Source organism: Sebastes fasciatus, chromosome 13 (assembly GCF_043250625.1).
Source record: "Sebastes fasciatus isolate fSebFas1 chromosome 13, fSebFas1.pri, whole genome shotgun sequence".
In the NCBI taxonomy this organism is placed as follows: Eukaryota; Metazoa; Chordata; class Actinopteri; order Perciformes; family Sebastidae; genus Sebastes; species Sebastes fasciatus.
The window spans coordinates 12,046,915-12,064,439 of NC_133807.1; the positions used below are offsets into that span (position 1 = coordinate 12,046,915).

The 17,525-nt window shown below is 41.5% G+C and overlaps 2 protein-coding genes across 4 annotated transcripts in view; one reads left to right on the forward strand and one right to left on the reverse strand.

Annotated features, from left to right (window-relative positions):
- On the reverse strand, nt 1–3,344 carry fmc1 (formation of mitochondrial complex V assembly factor 1 homolog). The gene is made up of 2 exons (XM_074655537.1): nt 3,112–3,344; nt 1–609 (listed from the first exon to the last, which is right to left on the reverse strand). Exons 1-2 carry the CDS (start codon nt 3,280–3,282, stop codon nt 406–408), a joined length of 375 nt encoding a protein of 124 aa, XP_074511638.1. The 5' UTR covers nt 3,283–3,344; the 3' UTR covers nt 1–405.
- Nucleotides 3,229–17,525, forward strand: part of grin2ba (glutamate receptor, ionotropic, N-methyl D-aspartate 2B, genome duplicate a) — a 159,244-nt gene continuing 144,947 nt past the window's right edge. Inside the window, exons 1-5 of one of the 3 annotated variants that reach the window (XM_074655518.1) lie at nt 3,229–3,354; nt 5,037–5,233; nt 7,756–9,280; nt 13,428–13,578; nt 15,117–15,224. In XM_074655518.1, the coding sequence (XP_074511619.1) occupies nt 15,198–15,224 (27 nt within the window). In that variant the 5' untranslated portion in view covers nt 3,229–3,354; nt 5,037–5,233; nt 7,756–9,280; nt 13,428–13,578; nt 15,117–15,197. Of the gene's footprint in view, nt 3,355–5,036; nt 5,234–6,468; nt 7,465–7,755; nt 9,281–13,427; nt 13,579–15,116; nt 15,225–17,525 lie in introns of those variants that run through there. The other 2 variants (XM_074655516.1, XM_074655517.1) reach the window with 2 other exon arrangements.

Sequence of the window (17,525 nt, forward strand, 5' to 3'; positions counted from 1 at the left end):
AACAGTGAGTAATATTTTAATTGGACAAATTAATCAAAATGTACTTACAGTCCATTTGAATGGTTGCTTTTGCCTTTTTACAGTTAGGAAAAATGCCAAAACACAAAGAAATCATGTGTGGACAAGCTGTAGGGTACAGTATATTTACAGCTAAACAACAGAGTTTTCATCATAGCATATATTTTCACAGTTGCGTCAAATACTCTCAGGTCAGATTATCCTCATATTGAACATTGGTAGAACACAACAGGAATAAGTCTGTCCATGATGGCACAATCTCCAGTCAAACATGTATCCCTTTGCAGTTTACTTTTCATGAGGTGAATTGTTCGAGACCGGATGAATCAGCCACAGAAAAGTCATTTCTGACGAGTGTTGAGATTGCGTCGCACCCTCTCGTGTCCTTCACTTCTCCCAGCCTTTACCTCCCGGCTGAGTGGGCAACCTGAGCCCCACCAGGCCAGCCGCTTCTTCTGTGCTGCGCTCTCCTTTGCCATGGTAAAGGTTGTGCAGAGCCATGTGGTTCCGGGTGGACGCCAGCAAACACAGATATGTGTGTGAGTCGTGATGTGCCTCCTGCTGGGCACGGCAGTACCTTTCTCCTGTTACCTGTGAGTGCGGGGAAAAGAGAGGAAATATTAGAGAAGGTCATATGATGAACCAGATCGTAACATAATTAGATAACATGCACATTTTTGCTTTGGCCACTAAATCAGTCACCGTAGAGAAAAATGAATAAACATTTATGAATAAAAGCCTTAAGGTCTAGCTGGTGGACAACACTGAGCCAGTAACATAAGAAATAACATAAACAAATATGCCTATATCGCAGGCTTTTCTGACATGTTTTTTTTCCTTCATCAATCGTAACAGCTTCATGGACAGTAAGCATTTGGCACAGTCCCTATAGAGATTCATATATACATTACAATGCCTGGGGGTCTTTTCTTAGCTGGACAGATACACACTGACAGGCAAGAGTTGCTCCCAGCTATTTTGCTTCAATGACTGCACATGCATTTGACCAGCCCGGTGAGCCATGTCCTTCCAAGCATAAATAATACAAGCTTAAGCTATGCTTAACACCACAACCCCTTCATTTGAACAAGCAGCTCTACTGTGTTTTGGAGGAGTAATTATACATATTAATTAAAATAAACATATAGTTCAATTTAGGGCTTCCCTTGACTTAAAATGTTAAGATGAATGTAGTAATGCAAAATGACTTATAAACAAATATACAAACACTATTAGGCTACAGGTAAAGGCATTTTAAACGTTGTGCAAGTATCTCAATTTCAATTTTTTCAATTTTTAGAAATTTATTAAGTACAGTGCAGGGTTAACATCAAAAACACACAATTACTTATAAGGTTTCAGGTTCCCATTAAAATTCCATAGCAATCTTTTCATAATTAATATTTCCCACCAAACAGGTTATACAGACTATACATTATCAAAAAAAGTCAAGAACAATGGAGTTTTAGGAACTTTCCACAATGACAGTTTTCTTCTCTTTTCTGTTGTTGACTTATCTTTTAACATATCGTCATTGAAGATGTTCAACATGGATCTCACAACAATTTCATGTGGGACACAATACTTTCTCATAACCCATACATTTCTTGCTTTCCATAGACTTTCTTTTACACAGTTAATGATAGCCCACCATTTATCTACCTTAACTGTAGATTTTTTTGTGTGCATACAACCATAAGCTTTATTTTCTGTGCAAGTATCTACTTATCATTGCGGATGAGTACAATTTCCTTGATGACCTAAAATCTTGCTTAATGATTCATATCACATAACATTTAAGTGCATGGTGCTGTTCATTTTTTTAATTCGGGTTCACAATAATGCAGAGGCCAACACAACAACGGTGATTTAAACATAATTAATGACTCAATCATCCTTTTGTAGCAGGCTGCACTCTGGTCCGCGTAGGAATTTATATAGTTAGTGAATTAAGGTCCTTCCTTCCTGCAGCTGTCAGACTCCACAACCAGCACTGCTCCCAGTAGACCACAACCAGCACTACTCCCAGTAGACCACAACCAGCACTGCTCCCAGTAGACCACAACCAGCACTGCTCCCAGTAGACCACAACCAGCACTGCTCCAAGTAGACCACAACCAGCACTGCTCCCAGTAGACCACAACCAGCACTGCTCCCAGTAGACCACAACCAGCACTGCTCCCAGTAGACCACAACCAGCACTGCTCCCAGTAGACCACAACCAGCACTGCTCCCAGTAGACCACTTACACACCAAAAAACTGATAATAACCTGATATTTGCAGGTGGAATTTCTTTCATTCATTCATTCATTCTCACTGTGCAATATCATTTTCCACTTGTGCAATTTTGTTAATAGTCTGTTTATTGTCAATACTGTATATACTGCTCCTATTTTTATACTTCCTTCTATTTAAATGGTTCATATTTAAGTAAGTAAGTATTTAGTTATACACTGAATGTAAAATACATCAGTCTGTGCAATATCGTTGATGCAATATACACCTCAAGAGCAACTACCTTCATTTACATTTATTTATTACATCTACCCTACCTATTTTACAAGAGCAATTACCTCTGTTTACATTACATCTATTTTTTTTTATATTATATACCTCTAGTGTAACACTTGTTTATATTTATTTATTACATCTACTTTACCTGTTTTATTTACTTTATATAACTGTGTGTGTTTTACCTGTTATATGTTTTATCTGCCTCGTTTAGTCTTGTCAAGTATTTGTTTTAAAGCACTGACCAGAAGAGGTAAACTGTGAATCTCTATGTATTTAATACAAAGACAATAAAGCTTTCTATTCTATTCTATTTGTTTAGCTTTTTTTTTTACTGTGTTAGCTGATGATCTTGTTTTTTGCATCCCCTTTGTTGCTGTACACTGCAAATGAACCCCACTTCAGGACTAATAAAGGAATATCTTATTGTATCTTAAATCATCACCAGACAGAAAGTAGATCTCCTCAACGCTGAGCTATGCTAATGCTATTAGCTGCTAGCTGCTAATGTTAGCATGCCCTTCTGCTTCACAGTCACCTTGCGCTGAACTGTTGCTCCTAAACACTACTCGGAAACTCGCCTTATTCTTACGAAACTGCTCCATGACATAGCTGTAGGCCAGGGACCGTTTATAGGTGGGTCCTTGGATGGCTCGGAGCTCTTTGAGTATTCCTCTGCAGACTCGTAGAGGTGATGAAGACAGCGCTGCCATGTCTGAACCGGGTTGTTGTGATAGGTGACGCCGAGGCATGCTCAATCACACACCGCACAGTCGATCACACTACTGCGTATCATCGACCACGTGGCGGCGACATGGGTCTGGGTAAGTTCACGACACACTAAGTTCTTCCAACTAACTTTTCCTCTTCTTTCAACAATTTTATGATGAAAATATTTCATTAAAAAAAGGCAAGAACTTTCGAGTCATCTGTCTCAAGTCTAAGTCAAGTCTCAAGTCCTGAATACCAAGTCTTAGTAAGTCTGATGCATATTCACTTTTACCTGTCTCCTTAAGTGCATGTAAATGCAGCAGTACAGTTGGATTTAACTACTAGTTTAATTGATATGCGTGCAGATGGTTTGTTAATGTGTTAACTTATAATGTGCAATTGAGTTCTTAAAGAAAAAAACTAAGTGAAACAGTGACTAATATTTTAATTGGACAAATTAATCAACATGTACTTACAGTCCATTTGAATGGTTGCTTTTGCCTTTTTACAATTAGGAAAATTGCCAAAACACAAAACCCTCACAAGCTGTAGGGTACAGTATATTTACAGCTAAACAACAGAGTTTTCATCATAGCATATATTTTCACAGTTTCTTCAAATACTCTCAGGTCAGATTGTCCTCATATTGAACATTGGTAGAACACAACAGGAATAAGTCTGTCCATGATGGCACAATCTCCAGTCAAACATGTATCCCTTTGCAGTTTACTTTTCATGAGGTGAATGGTTCGAGTCATTGCAACGATTTTAAGGTAACGTCAGAGGTGGGAGTAAGTCACACATGTGCAAGTCATGAGCGAGTCTCAAGTCTTAGTCTTAACCAAGTCAAGTCGAGTCTTTTATCAATGTTGGTCAAGCAAGTCTCAAGTCCTCAAATTCGCGACTCGAGTCTGACTCGAGTCAAGTCATGTGACTCGAGTCCCCCACCTCTGCTAATTTCACCTTTATCAACTCCTTCACCAGAGAGAGCTCTGTGTTCAGCGGTCCCTGGTTGTAGTGCTGCTGTAGGAGCCCAGGGTCACAGTCACTGGCTCACATCTGATGAAAACACTTTAAGAAGGAAACTACTGACATTTTCCTTCTCTCCAACTACTGTAAAAGTGTTTAAAGTGCTGTAGCAGATGACAGTGGCTGTACTGAGCGCTCACAGGACTCCTTGATAAGTTTACAAGAACATAAGATTCAGTGCAAAAATTGTGCTTGATTTAAATATAAACTGGGGGAAAGAAAGTTCGTAAACTTGTGTTTGGTCGATTATTTCTCTGTTGTTACAATGCTTATTGGCATTGTATTTTACATGGTTGGAAAGCCTGTTTATTTACCTTCACAATGATGTCCAACTTGTAAGGGTCATGCATTTGTGGGATGAGCAGCACAGCTGATTATACAATACACATACATATTATAGAATACACTGTTTACCATTGGCAGAGCATTTTGGCAAATTTTTCTTGGGTGCTACCCACATAATCAGCTGTGCTGCTCATCCCACAAATGCATGATCCTTACAAGTTGGACATCATTGTGAAGGTAAATAAACAGGTTTTCCAATGATTTCAAATACAATGCCAATTAGCATTGATACAACAGAGAAATAATCCACCAAACACAAGTTTCCGAACTTTTTTCCCCCCAGTTTATGTTCGTAATTTGGGTTTTTCTCTTTCAACCATTTTTCTTCAGATCTAGCAAGTAACTTTTTCCTAATTGTGTTGATGCTACATGATCAGATTATTAATAGTTGTTCATAACCCATTGACCGTTTCAAATTCAGGTTCACAGATGATGTCTGAAACTTGTGAAAAGATGAAGCAGAGGCTGTTGGATGGGTCAAGGAACCACAGCGCTGCCTGTTTTGGCGGGTCCATCCAAAATTTGCCAAGAGGGAGGAAAGCTGCAAGCTGCACCGTTTGTCCTCGGTCACATTCGGAGCCTCGCTCACATGGATTACACCTTCAACTTCATTGTAAGGTAATTTCTTTGTGTGCTGATGCATGATTCAAAAACTGAACAGAAGAACTTGCCTGAAATGTTGCGCTCTTCACTCAGCCTTGCAAACACACGCCACCTGTCATTGGGAATACAATTGGGCTTCAGTTTGATTGTGAGTTAAGTAATTACCGTCTGATAAACGGGTCAGCAGAGGAGACGGAGGGGACTGTGGGGATTTGTAATCACATTTTCTTTCAGGTTCTGTCAGCACCTCTCTGTTTCTTTCCTCCGTTTACTATAAATAACAACTTTAACAAAGATAGAACCAAACTACATGCACCGTGGGCTTGGCTGTGGGAATAAATTGAACTTAGTCCTTGAAGAGAATTAAACAAAAGAGTGCAGTTTACCTCACTCTCTTGAGGTATAAGCCTCTGATAGGCGGAGTAGTGTCTTGTCTTTGTGGGCATTGCCAAGTGAAATTCATTTTATATTTCAATAAATATGGTCATTTGGCATTCCTGATTGCAGGAAAATATTTAGACAGAGACATAACTAGTGCGGAGATACACAGCTGCCGTCTTTACCTTTTGAAGGGTGCCTTTGACTGCCTGTCTTTGTGCGCTTCTAGCTTTGATTCGGACACTTGAGGACGGTCATCTGTCACCATAGCAACACTGAGTTTAGCCAAGGGCAAAATGCAGAGGAAAAAGGATCAGTCTGTTTTCACAACGCCACAAATGTCACGAACCAAAATCCCTTTAATGCTTTGTCTGGTTGTTGTGCAAGGAGAGCGTCTATAGGGTAATATAAAAGATAACAGAGATGATAAACACTGCTGTCGGAGAGAAACAAAGCTCAGGTGTTATTAAATTTATTTATTAAAATTGAACATTGAAGTATTCTGTAAGTGGATTTCAATGATATCATGCAGTTGGAGTGACACTGCAGAATTAAATTTGTCTTCAGAGGATAAAATGTGAGGTGAATGCAGGTCAGAGGTCTTCAAACTGGTTGGTCTAACATTATATTCCCAGTGTTTCCAGTTATTTGAACTTGTGTATTGATGATTGACTCTAGGGGGAGCCAGTCTCTTATCAGTTTCACACACGGGTTTGGTTCCTCGACATTTGTTGGAAGAGAGGCACCCCTCTCTCCCTCCTCCTCTCTCTCTCTCTCTCTCTCTCTCTCTCTCTCTCTCTCTCTCACACTCTTTCAATGAATACTAATGCAGCGAGTGGGCCCACCTCCCTTCCTCCCATCTTTTTCGCAGGGATGGGCGGGAGAGGGGAGACAGAGCAATTCCAGCTCAGTATCCTTCCTCATGAGGCAGGCGGCTCTTGACTAGCAGCAGCCCCAATGCCTTTTTTTTTTCTTCCTCCCACTGAGCAATATTGGTGATACTGTGCGTTGCCGCTGCAACAATGTCTAACCTGTGTGAGTGGCACGTGATATCAGACCAGAGTTGAGAAAGAGAGAGGAAAAGGACATCTGTGCCTGCTTTTTTTTTGTCATCTGGATGGGAAGTCTTTTTTGGGAGGAGAGACAGAAGAAAGCAGAAGGCAGCCGGGGAAGGGGAACAACTGGCAACAGCCAATCCCCCCTTCCACATATAGACTGGAGACAACGGAGGCCACTGGAGTATTTGCTTTTATCTTTCGTTTTTTGTTCTTTTTTTTCCTCATCGCGCTGCTGGGAGGTGCTTTGCCTTTTCATTTGCTTGCTCTCTCGGTCCTCTGTCTCCTCATCTATTTCGCCATTTACCTGGTCAACAATTTCTTCTATTTATGAGCCAGACAAGGAGGGAGAGAGAGAGGCAGAGAGACAGAGAAAAAGAGAAAGAGGAGGGGGATTTTTTATTTTTTGCCCCCTTTTATTCTCTTTTTTTGTCCCCTTCATTCATTATTCCTTCCCTCTTCATTGCTATCACTGCCAGCCCTTTCTATCCCTGTGCAGCCCACGCTCCCTCCTCCCTTCACTGCCTCCCTCCTCCTCTTCCTCCTCCTCCTCCTCCTCCTCCTCCTCCTCCTCCTCCTCCTCCTCCTCCTCCTCCTCCTCCTCCCCACCACTCCGCTCGCTGTCCACCCGTAACTTTGGCTACTTTTTGACTCCACCAGTGTTTTAATTTCTTTACTTTAAACACTCTTTTAATTGGCTTGCTTGTATTTTCTATTTTTTCACTTTTGTACCTTTTCCTATTTCCCCCCTCCTCTTTTTTCCTCCCACCATCCTATGCATCTTTTTTGGGCGCTTCTTAATTCTAACCATAGGTAGGTCTATTTAGTGTTTAGTGTCTGTCTCAAAGTCTTTGTTCCTTTTCTGTGTATGCGAGGTGTTTTGTGTGGGGTGCACATATATTAAGCACACCTTGACACGCACACACACACTCACACACTCACTGGCCTGCAATCCAGCTTTGGTGTAACCATGGCTCCCCTCCCATCCGGCTCTCAGCTGATTCCTGCCTCATGCCATGTCATCCTCACGTCACTCTCCCCTCGCATACTATAATCTGTGTTTTCTGACTTCCTTTTTTTGTTCTCCTCAAACCAAGACCACAGTGACTCATCAAGCAAGCACCTTCTCCAGTCGTCAACCACATTTTTGACCACTCATTTCTATGTTGTTGCACAAAAAGTCTGTCCTTTTCATTAAAATGTCTGAAATGCCCCTTTAATCACACACCGTCCTCCTCCACATGTCCTTTTGTTGGCTGTCGTGCATATTGAGAGAAATTCCACATTCGATCCCGTAGAGGAAAATGCACATTGTGATCAAACCGAGGTGCGTTTAAGTTTCTCTCGCTTCATGTTCATCAGGTGAAGGTCAAACCGAGCTAAAGCCTAATTCGTGAGCGACAGCGCACCGTTGTCACCATTTGTAAGCCAGCGCTCGTCCAGTTCTGTCGGGGTGTCATCTGTGTTTATACACTCCTTCTTTTTCTCTGCCCTCTTTTCCTCTCTCTCCCCTCCCTCTCTCTCTCTCTGTCTCCTATCTTTCTGAACTGACTTCTTCTTGCAGACAGACACACACAAGCACTCAAAGAGAATGGACTAGAAAAAGAACCTGGCTCTATCATCCAGAGGATTTTTTTCCCCTTTTTTTCCTCCACCATAAATTTTCACTTTTTTTCCACTCACTTTGCTTCAATCTCTTTAATCACCTTTTTTTTTTCCCCCGCATCTTTTTTTCTCCATCACTTCCACCCTCTCACCCCCTCTGAATCAATCCACCTATTGATTTATTTGTTGTTCCATTTTTGTCTTTTCATTCGCCATCTAAAAAAAAAAAAGACATGTCCTACCACTCGCACGTCATCGACTCGCTCGCATCAGAGAGGAGTTGCTGTTTATTTTGCATTTTGATGACGTAATTTTGCAATCAGTCAGCTTGACTTACTTCCATTTATTAAAATACAAGTGGCAGATTATTCATGATTAATCTTTTGCATTTAAGAAAAAACAGAAGATAGGATGGCTCGAAAGCTGACTGCAAAGTAACTGAATAATTTGGTGTGTGTGTGTTGTGTGTGTGTGTGGGTGGTGTGTGTGAGCTACAGAGAGGCACAGCAATAGACAGATGCATAGCAAAGTGAAGTAAACCACACAACTCATTTCCTTTACCATCTCCTTTTTATTTTTAATATTTCCACTTTTTTGTTTTTCCTAAAGGAGATTTAACGCCTCTCCTCTTCATTACATGAAGATAATGGGAAGTGGGACTTTTGAGCAGCCGTCACCATGATAAAGGCACTCTGGATATAGCTGTTTTCCTGTGGAATTACCCTTTAAATCCTGGATTTGATTCCAAATGAAAAAAAATAATTAACAATTATTAAAACTGTCCTAAATTCTGGACTCTTTTTTTTTTTTCTTTTTTTTTTTATACTTCTTTTTGTAATGGACTGAAGCTGATTTCAATATTTCTTTTTCAACTATTGAATCTTAATGGGATTTCACTAACGCGGATTAAGGACTCAAGCAACATCTTTGTCTATTAGTTGATGTAATAGCCACGATTCTTACAATTTCTCCAGCCTGCAAAATCCATTAGATTTAATGTTTCTTAATGTTAAGGGTTAAATAGGTGAGTACGGTGCTTTGAATCCACACATGCTATTACTGTTGCATGGTTTGGATGATGATTATAGATATTCATCTGAATATTTTTTGTCATTAACCCACTATTTTTGCATGTGTGTGTGTGGGTGTGCATTCGCGTTCTGGGTGTGTGTGTGTGCTGTATAGGCGGATTATCAGAGATCCGTAATTTCACTATTCGTCCTTTGTAGTTTTTTTTATCCCCATGAGCCTTTAATTCTATTCCCGACACATTTTATTCACGTGAAATAAAATCACATGCGTACACTCGCATCTGAAAATAAATTTCAAAATGAATCTCCATACTTCATCCTTGGTCCTTATTAGCCACTCTCCACCTGATGGAGTAGCCACTTCTGCCTATCAAGTCATCTGTTCAGTGCTGCTCCACGCTCTCATTTAAAGCTGAGGAGTGTGTGTGTGTGTGTGTGTGTGTGTGAGGAATATATAGGCAGATCAATGAAGTAATCTACATGAAGAGATAGACTGCATTGCCCTTTTCACAACGCAATTATTTTTATCTGCTGTTATTTCAAAGAAACACAAAGTGCTTCACAGCGGGAGGATGACAGCATATCTCCTGGTGGAGTGTGTTGGAATGAAATGTTGAGTCTATATGTCTGCAGCAAAATGCAATTCACACCCACTTCCTCGCTCTCTGTCTCTCACACACACACATACAGACACTTTGTCCATCTATCCATCATAGGTGCGTTGATGATTGACCCCTTTTTTCTGATTAACTTTCCCATCATATGGCTGACAGCAGTTTGGATTCATACAGCGTGTGTGTATGTGTGTGTGTGCACAGTCAAGGTTAAGGCTACGTACCTGTCGAACCCACCCGGGACCTGCTCTTGTAACCCGGGAACCATTACCCATTCTGCTCGGTGCTCTTGGCACACATGTGACCCCGGTAGCCTATCTACAGATGGGCACTTAAGCCCTGGTAGTGTGTCAAAGCTGTCACAGCTGCCACGCTGCAAAATGGACGTCTCGGTTTTGAAAGCTCCGCCTCTGACACATGGCTCAGCCCGCTGTCTTTTTACTGTATCACAAATATATTACAGTTTTCACAACAGGTGAAATTCGCTTGAATATTCTTGACAATGTGGTCGAGGGAGGCAGAAGCAAAAATGGACGGTGGTGTGAACGTTATGTCCCACTTAGCTGGAAAACTGTAGTTGATACAGCTGATTGGACTATAGTTATGAAGAGGATGCTGAATAACGGTGCTAAATTTGATATTCAGAGCATTAATATAGCACCAAATCACTATTTGCTATGTAAAGATATAGAGGAGTAATGTCTACCTGAGCAGAGAATGAAGTCACACTCCCTCTGTGTTGTAATCAGAGCTTCTCTGTGCTTTGTTGACATAGCCGCGCATGCCTTTTAGTACATGTTTGTGCATGTGAGCTTGCCCCACAGGCTAGCTCACGGCCGCTGCTCTGCACTGCTCATAGGTCGGTTACAGGTGATAACGGCGTCCCGACCAATGGCGTAGCACCCAACTTCAAGTTCCCCCCCAGTACACACTGTTAGCTCTGTCAACGCAATCGCCGTTGTTTTGCACTGTTAGCGCTGTTAGCACTGTTGGCCGTCGCCATGTTGAGAGCTTTTGAGAGGCAATAGAAATGCTCCAATGGTGCCTTCAAACGGGGTGGTGTTTACTGTGTTCACCAGAAAAGTCCATATGAACGCCCCCCTCTTGTGGTATTCACAACCTCTTTAAGTGGAAATCTTCTGAAAGGTCCGAGTTCAAGAGCTGTGACGTGTTTGTTGGCGTTGTCAGAAATGGCGGAGGCCTTGGAAGTTAATTTTTCAGTACATAATAAGTTAATATATTGTAATTTTAGTTGTACTGTATATTGTGTTTCTTTGCTATTTTATAACATGTCTGAGGAAAATGTTGATATTCCCAACAGCCTCATCTTTCTCCTCTGTCATAAGGCCTTTGCATTTACTACATTATGTTACCCGCTTGCTAGCTTGCTAAATTGTTAGCCTCTATGGCTTCTAGACGCCGACAGTAACGTTAATATTGCCGTTAGCTTAGCAGCGGTGTTCTCAAGGCTTAACCACTTGAACGCCAAGCATATTACGCACACGACTTCCCATGTTGTAAACACAAGCTCACGAGTTACATTTGAAGGCACCACAAATCCAGTATTTAGCACATTTAAGTTTTAACCGATCCTTTCGAGCGTTGCTGGGTGGTAGATTGCCATCCAAATGAACAGTTTGAAAGACGGATATGGCCGAGCATCACTTCCGTGCAAATGTGGAGGTGATTTCTTAGCTTCTGGATCATATTCGGGATCATTAACCCTCGTCACTGACGAGAAAGAAAAATAATGTATTTTTATTTAAAGGAAAGTAGCAGCATCATATTTTGCATATTAACACTAAATTAGCGTCCCTGCCAAAAGTGAAATCGTAGTTAATGTTTGTCCGTCAGTGTAATTCTAAGACTTAAAGCGTAACCTCATTCTAAATGAATCACGGTCGTGTAAATATGGCCAGAACAATAAATCAGTTGTATTTGGTGACCGGGGCACAACCGCATATTTCAAAGCCTCCTGCCAATTTTTGAAAAACGCTCGATGCCAGAAGCTTATACGTGAAAAAGAAGTCTGCCAAAAAGTCTCCCGAACGGAGCTTAAGAGATTTCACAGGCACCGTGTTTGCAGTCGTCATTGATAAACAGGCCAGGAGAGGAGACAGCAGGGGCTAAGGAGATTCATAATCCCATCCCCTCTTCCTACTGATTCTCTCCCTGCCTCTCCTTCTCCCCATGTGCTACCTAATGAGACGACAATACAACTCCTGCGTCTGACTCCGAGCGCTGCATCCGCCTTAATGAAACCAGCAATAACACTCTATTAGATATCTTATCTTCAAGTAACTTCCGCTCTGCGCCGTCTAAGGATTGCTGTGCTTCTAAAGCATCAGAACCCTAAAACGCGTAAAGACGATTTGAAAAAAACACTTCAGTGTGACGCTGCACGGCGACCTCGTCCATCATCTTGTTGAATCGGTCTTCATCTAAATAGCTCGTAACTTTCCGCAGCGTGCGTGCGTGCGTCTGAATCCTGTTCAACCATTAGAGAGCGAGCAGGGAGCCTATGTGGGGCGACTTAAAAAAAGTACATTTTTATTGGCAGCGTATTCACTTCAAGCGAGCGGAATATGGGTCATGATCTGATATAAAAAGGCTATTCAATAATTCATCGGAGCTGATTAAGAGGACTTGTATCGATGCAGACGCCGTCCGCGAGAAGTGGTGGGAGCACACACACAGAGTGTACGGGAAAAAAGCAACATTTAGGCCCTTTTGTGGGATTAGTAGAAGCTAAAAAACAAGCTGAAAACAGCCTGGGCGTTTTCAAGTGAGCAGCGTAGGCCTTCTTTGATGTTTTAATCTACTGTACTGTTCACCCCCTTCTGTTTCATGTGTCGAACCGCGGACACGTGACGGGTCTGTGATTACATGTTTGCTGTGAGTGTGAGGGCCCATCAGTCTATTAAATATGAAAAGTACAATCTGTTACCCCGCAGAGACTGGTTTATTATTCATCGACATATTTCAATTAATCATTCATTTACCTAAAGTATGGCCCACACTCTCTCCTTCAGTTTCATATGTGGGGAGTGTGTTCACGGTATACGAGTTATAATCTGGATTAATAGAAAGCTATTTATTATTCTTCTGATCTAGTATGTACTGTAGTTGGGCGGTTGTTGGGGATGAAGGCAAGAGACAATTTAGTACTACAGTACATTTGGAGGAAATGTATTATTTATCATACTGGGCTTGAATTTCCTCAAATCAGACTGTTTTATCCCCTGAGCGCGCACACACATGCACACACACACACACACACACACACACACACACACACACACACACACACACAGTTCACTAAAGGGTGTTGTGAGATGCATTTAAACAAATTAAGGAGAGCTTTATTCAGATCAAGTTGTGCATTTTAAATCTTAACTTATTCATTCTACAGGGAGCAGGTCAGAGGTTGCATGTCGTGCCAAAGCTCAGCACGCTTTTATTAGAGTCTAACTGACTGCAACCTGCTTCTAACCCTCTGTCCTCCCTGTTCCCTTTGCAATAACAGACTGGCGGACGTCAGAGAAACAAGCGACGCCAGACGTCTCGTCGGAGGGGCGAAGGGGAGAACGGAAGCGAAGCTGCTCCTGTGGAGTACAATTACCTCAAAATTGCTGCTTTACCCCCTTGACCCGTTGAGGATTTTACCTAAAACTGCTGTGAGTTCCCCACGGCCTGGCGCCGATTCCTTGTTCGCAATCAACACTGGAGGGATTATGATGTTCAGGAGAGATAAATGCTCAGCGACGTAATCTCACCTCTCCATTCACGAACATCTGTATTTGCTTCAACACACCTAATGAGGTGTCCTGGTAGAGGGGTGTAATTCAATTAATCATGGAGACTGAAAGCCATTTATTTTATATAAAGTGCAGCTGGTTAGAGCAAATAAACCTGCTGGTGGGGTGACACCTGAAAATGATAACATTTCAGGAAGAGTTTCTTTGTGTTTAGAGTAGGGCTGTCAAAGTTAACGTGATAATAACACGTTAATGCGAATGCAACCCGGCTGCTATTCCCCTTTTCAGAGGTTGTAGCGGGCTCAGTTTTAAAGCTAGAGTGATGTTACAGCAGCATATGAAAAAACCTGAGAAAACCTAAGGAATCCATTCGTACCTACCATGTCATACTAGCTTGTCGTGAAGGAGGCTAAATAATGCTCCAAACTTACGTTTAATTTTGGCGAGGAAAAACTGTCATGGCCATTTTCAAAGAGATCCTTTGACCTCTGACCTCAAGATATGTGAATGAAAATGGGTTCTATGGGTACCCACGAGTCTCCCCTTTACAGACATGCCCACTTTATGATAATCACATACAGTTTGGGGCAAGTCATAGTCAAGTCAGCACACTGACACACTGACAGCTGTTGTTGCCTGTTGGGCTGCAGTTTGCCATGTTATGATTTGAGCATATTTTTTATGCTAAATGCAGTACCTGTGAGGGTTTCTGGACAATATTTGTCATTGTTTTGTGTTGTTAATTGATTTCAAATAATATATGTATTAGGGCTGTCAATCAATTAAAATATTTAATTTGCGATTAATCGCAAATTTTTTGTCTTTTCAAAATGTACCTTAAAGGGAGAAAGTATTTAATACTCTTATCAACATGGGAGTGGGCAAATATGCTTGCTTTATGCAAACGTATGTATATATTTATTCTAGGCTTTCTAGTTTCATATGATACCAGTATCTTCACTCTTTTAAACTGAGCCCGCTACAACCTAAGTATCTCAAGTTGCGTTAATACGTTAAAGAAATTAAAGGCGTTTAAAGGAATTTGCGTTATTATCGTGTTAACTTTGTTATTATCCCGTTAACTTTGACAGCCCTATATATATATATATACATACAATTGCATAAAGCAGCATATTTGCCCACTCACTTGTTGATGAGAGTATTAAATACTTGACAAATCTCCCTTTTAAGGTACATTTTGAACAGATTCAAAATGTGTGATTGACAGCCCTAGTTTAGAGCCTTTTTTGCTTTGAAAATTGATATTTTATGTGCTCCTTTTTCTGCATTTAACAGTCAGAAATGAAAAGTGTTGCTCTTTTCAGCTCTTTTGATTAATGATTGCACAGTCAGAAATACAAACTGTTATGACAGAAACTCAAAATTAGAATATTTTAAGATACAATACATGCTAACAATCAATACTCATGTTGTCTTTCCCCCTGTGTTTCTTGTAGTTCAGCCTCCCTCAGTCTGAGGCTATGAGAGGGAGAGAGGAGTCCCAGGCCGCACCATCATGCTACTTCTGAGACGCTGGGATGAGACTTTGGCTGGCAAAACACAAGGTAGACCATATTGATGCATGAGGCATCTCTCCAGCTCGAGCTGCTCTTAGTTTTTCTCGTGTTGTCCCTGTAGAGAACCGCCGAAGCATCCCGTCGTATCTCACCTGTGTGTGTGTGTGTGTTTGTGAGTCTGCAGCAGCTTCCCTTTCCTAAAGCTCAGTGATGGATGGTCTAGAACTTCTAAAGGCTTTTTTCGCTTTGTATCTCACGCCTTGAGGGTCAGGATAATGGTTCAAGGTGGAGCCTACAGATGAAGTGGCTTAATCCTGGGTTTTTAGCGCAGTGTGCACTTTGATCAGTGGCATGCGTCAGCGTGTGGACGTTCAACCCCGACCTACCCCCCTATCGACTATCGGCTTAATTTGCATGGCTCTACAGGCATTGATCAGGCAATTAAAGGATTTGTTGAGTGAGATTTTTGTCACCATTTGGTTTGCGTTCATGCTCTGTTGTGCCGTATGAAGGAGGGAGAGACGGTATGTTTTGTGTGATAAGATAAAAGAAGACATGATTCTCTCTCTGTCCCAGGACAGAATTACAGAGTAAAATGTGTTTGCCACAAGGGCCCACGAGAGGCCATTATCATATCAGCACATTCCATCGTTTTCTCATACATTCATCTCCTAAGCTTTCTTTTCTTTTCTTGCTCTCAAATTCTACCACCTTTCTCCCTTCCTCTCCCTCCTTTCCTCCCTTCCCATGCACTATTAATCAGCCGTGACGTTTAAGAGACTGAGCCTCGGTGCAGAGGAGCAAGATTGAGAAACTCAAATTTCTTCTTGTTTTTTTTTTGGGATGGCAGGCACTGGTTGTTGTTGTGGTATGTGCGGGTGACGGACTGTGCACACGCTGTGTGAGCACACTACTGCCATTACACAGTTACCGCTATTACTTTAAGCCGCCGCCTTTAGCCAGCAGCAGAGCGACGGTGCTGCCTGGTAATGAAGTGCCTCAGCCTCGGCCCTCCGTCGTTCCAGCTGAAAGTCACAGCAGCTGCCTCGGCTGATGCTGACGCTGCACATTGCCTACTATTGCCCTGCGTCATAAAACATTACCATATAGATGAATTAACAGTGGCGGTGAATCTCATTAACAACAAAAAAAAGTCATACTCTGTGTTACAGACTATTAGTCTGTTAGGCCTATTATTCAAGTCCAGCAAGCTTCTTGCTCTTACATAAACTGTTTAAAAAAAAACCCATTGGAATAATGGTTAAAATGAGGACATATTAGAATAATAATGTCTCGAGTTTTTTTTTTTTTTTTTTTAAAGCTTTTATCTCCAGCCCTTGTGTACCTAACCTAAATGGGATTTTGGCCCCTCATTATATCACCACCACTCAGTGCCATAATTAAGTGCAGCACGGCTCATTTTTCAGTCAAATCCAATTAACAACAGACTCGTATTTAGACTCTTGGAGCCCACGTCATCATTCACATCCAATGCCCAAAACTGGTAGCATACTATAATCGAGGTACAGTCTTTGATGTGTGAAATAAAGTATGAAATATTTTCGGATCACCTTTCTCGTGCCCGCTGATGTACAGAATGTAATTAACGGCAGACTTCCGTATTGAAGCGTAACAGTGAGATGAATGAGCACCTCTTGGGTGTATCTGTCTTCTTCCTATAGTGTTTATTTTAAAGTCTGGTGTTGCATTCTTCAGCTGAATAGCGAGTATTTCTTATGTGCTTATTTTGGGAGAATTTTCATAACTGACATCATTCTTCTTTTCATGCCTTTTTTTTTTATAGAAAGGGTGTGGAAAGAGGAAGTCTTTTCTTTTTTTTCCCTTCGACTGTGTTTTTCTAAATTAGAGCAAATTCAAGACCCGGGGAGTTAGGAGGCTTTTGATGAAGAAAAGGACAGGAGGAAAGGATTTAAAGGGAGGAAGAGAAGAGAGGAAGTGTTTTGGTAGTTGTTTCTGGGGACGGGGAGTAGACGATAGAGAGCGTGCAGCTGTGGGTTTTCTCAGGAAGACTTCTGATGTGCCTGTGCTGCTTTCTATTCTGATTTGTCACCATATGCAAAAATTGCACAGCAGTGTGTGTGTGTGCATATCTCATTAATTCAATAACTCAGTCTTATTCAAAGAAACTTTTCAGGCACGGCCAACCCGCCCCGGCACGTTTCTCTTTGTAATGAATTCCAATCATATTGTTACACCTCGGCTTCGCTGATGTTCAATTATCTTGTAATTGAATAAACTTGTAAGATACAGGAGCAGGGCGAGTGCATGTCTCTGGTGAATTATCATTTAATATTAATTGAATTTGGACCGTAAGATCACGTGGTTTGT

Bases quoted from the DNA above. Each gene is read 5' to 3' on its own strand.
- fmc1 (XM_074655537.1), bottom strand. From the start codon at position 3,282: ATGCCTCGGCGTCACCTATCACAACAACCCGGTTCAGACATGGCAGCG. The intron at 610-3,111 runs GCGAGTTTCCGA...CCGCACTCACAG, and splicing joins AGCAGTTTCGTAAGAATAAG to GTAACAGGAGAAAGGTACTG.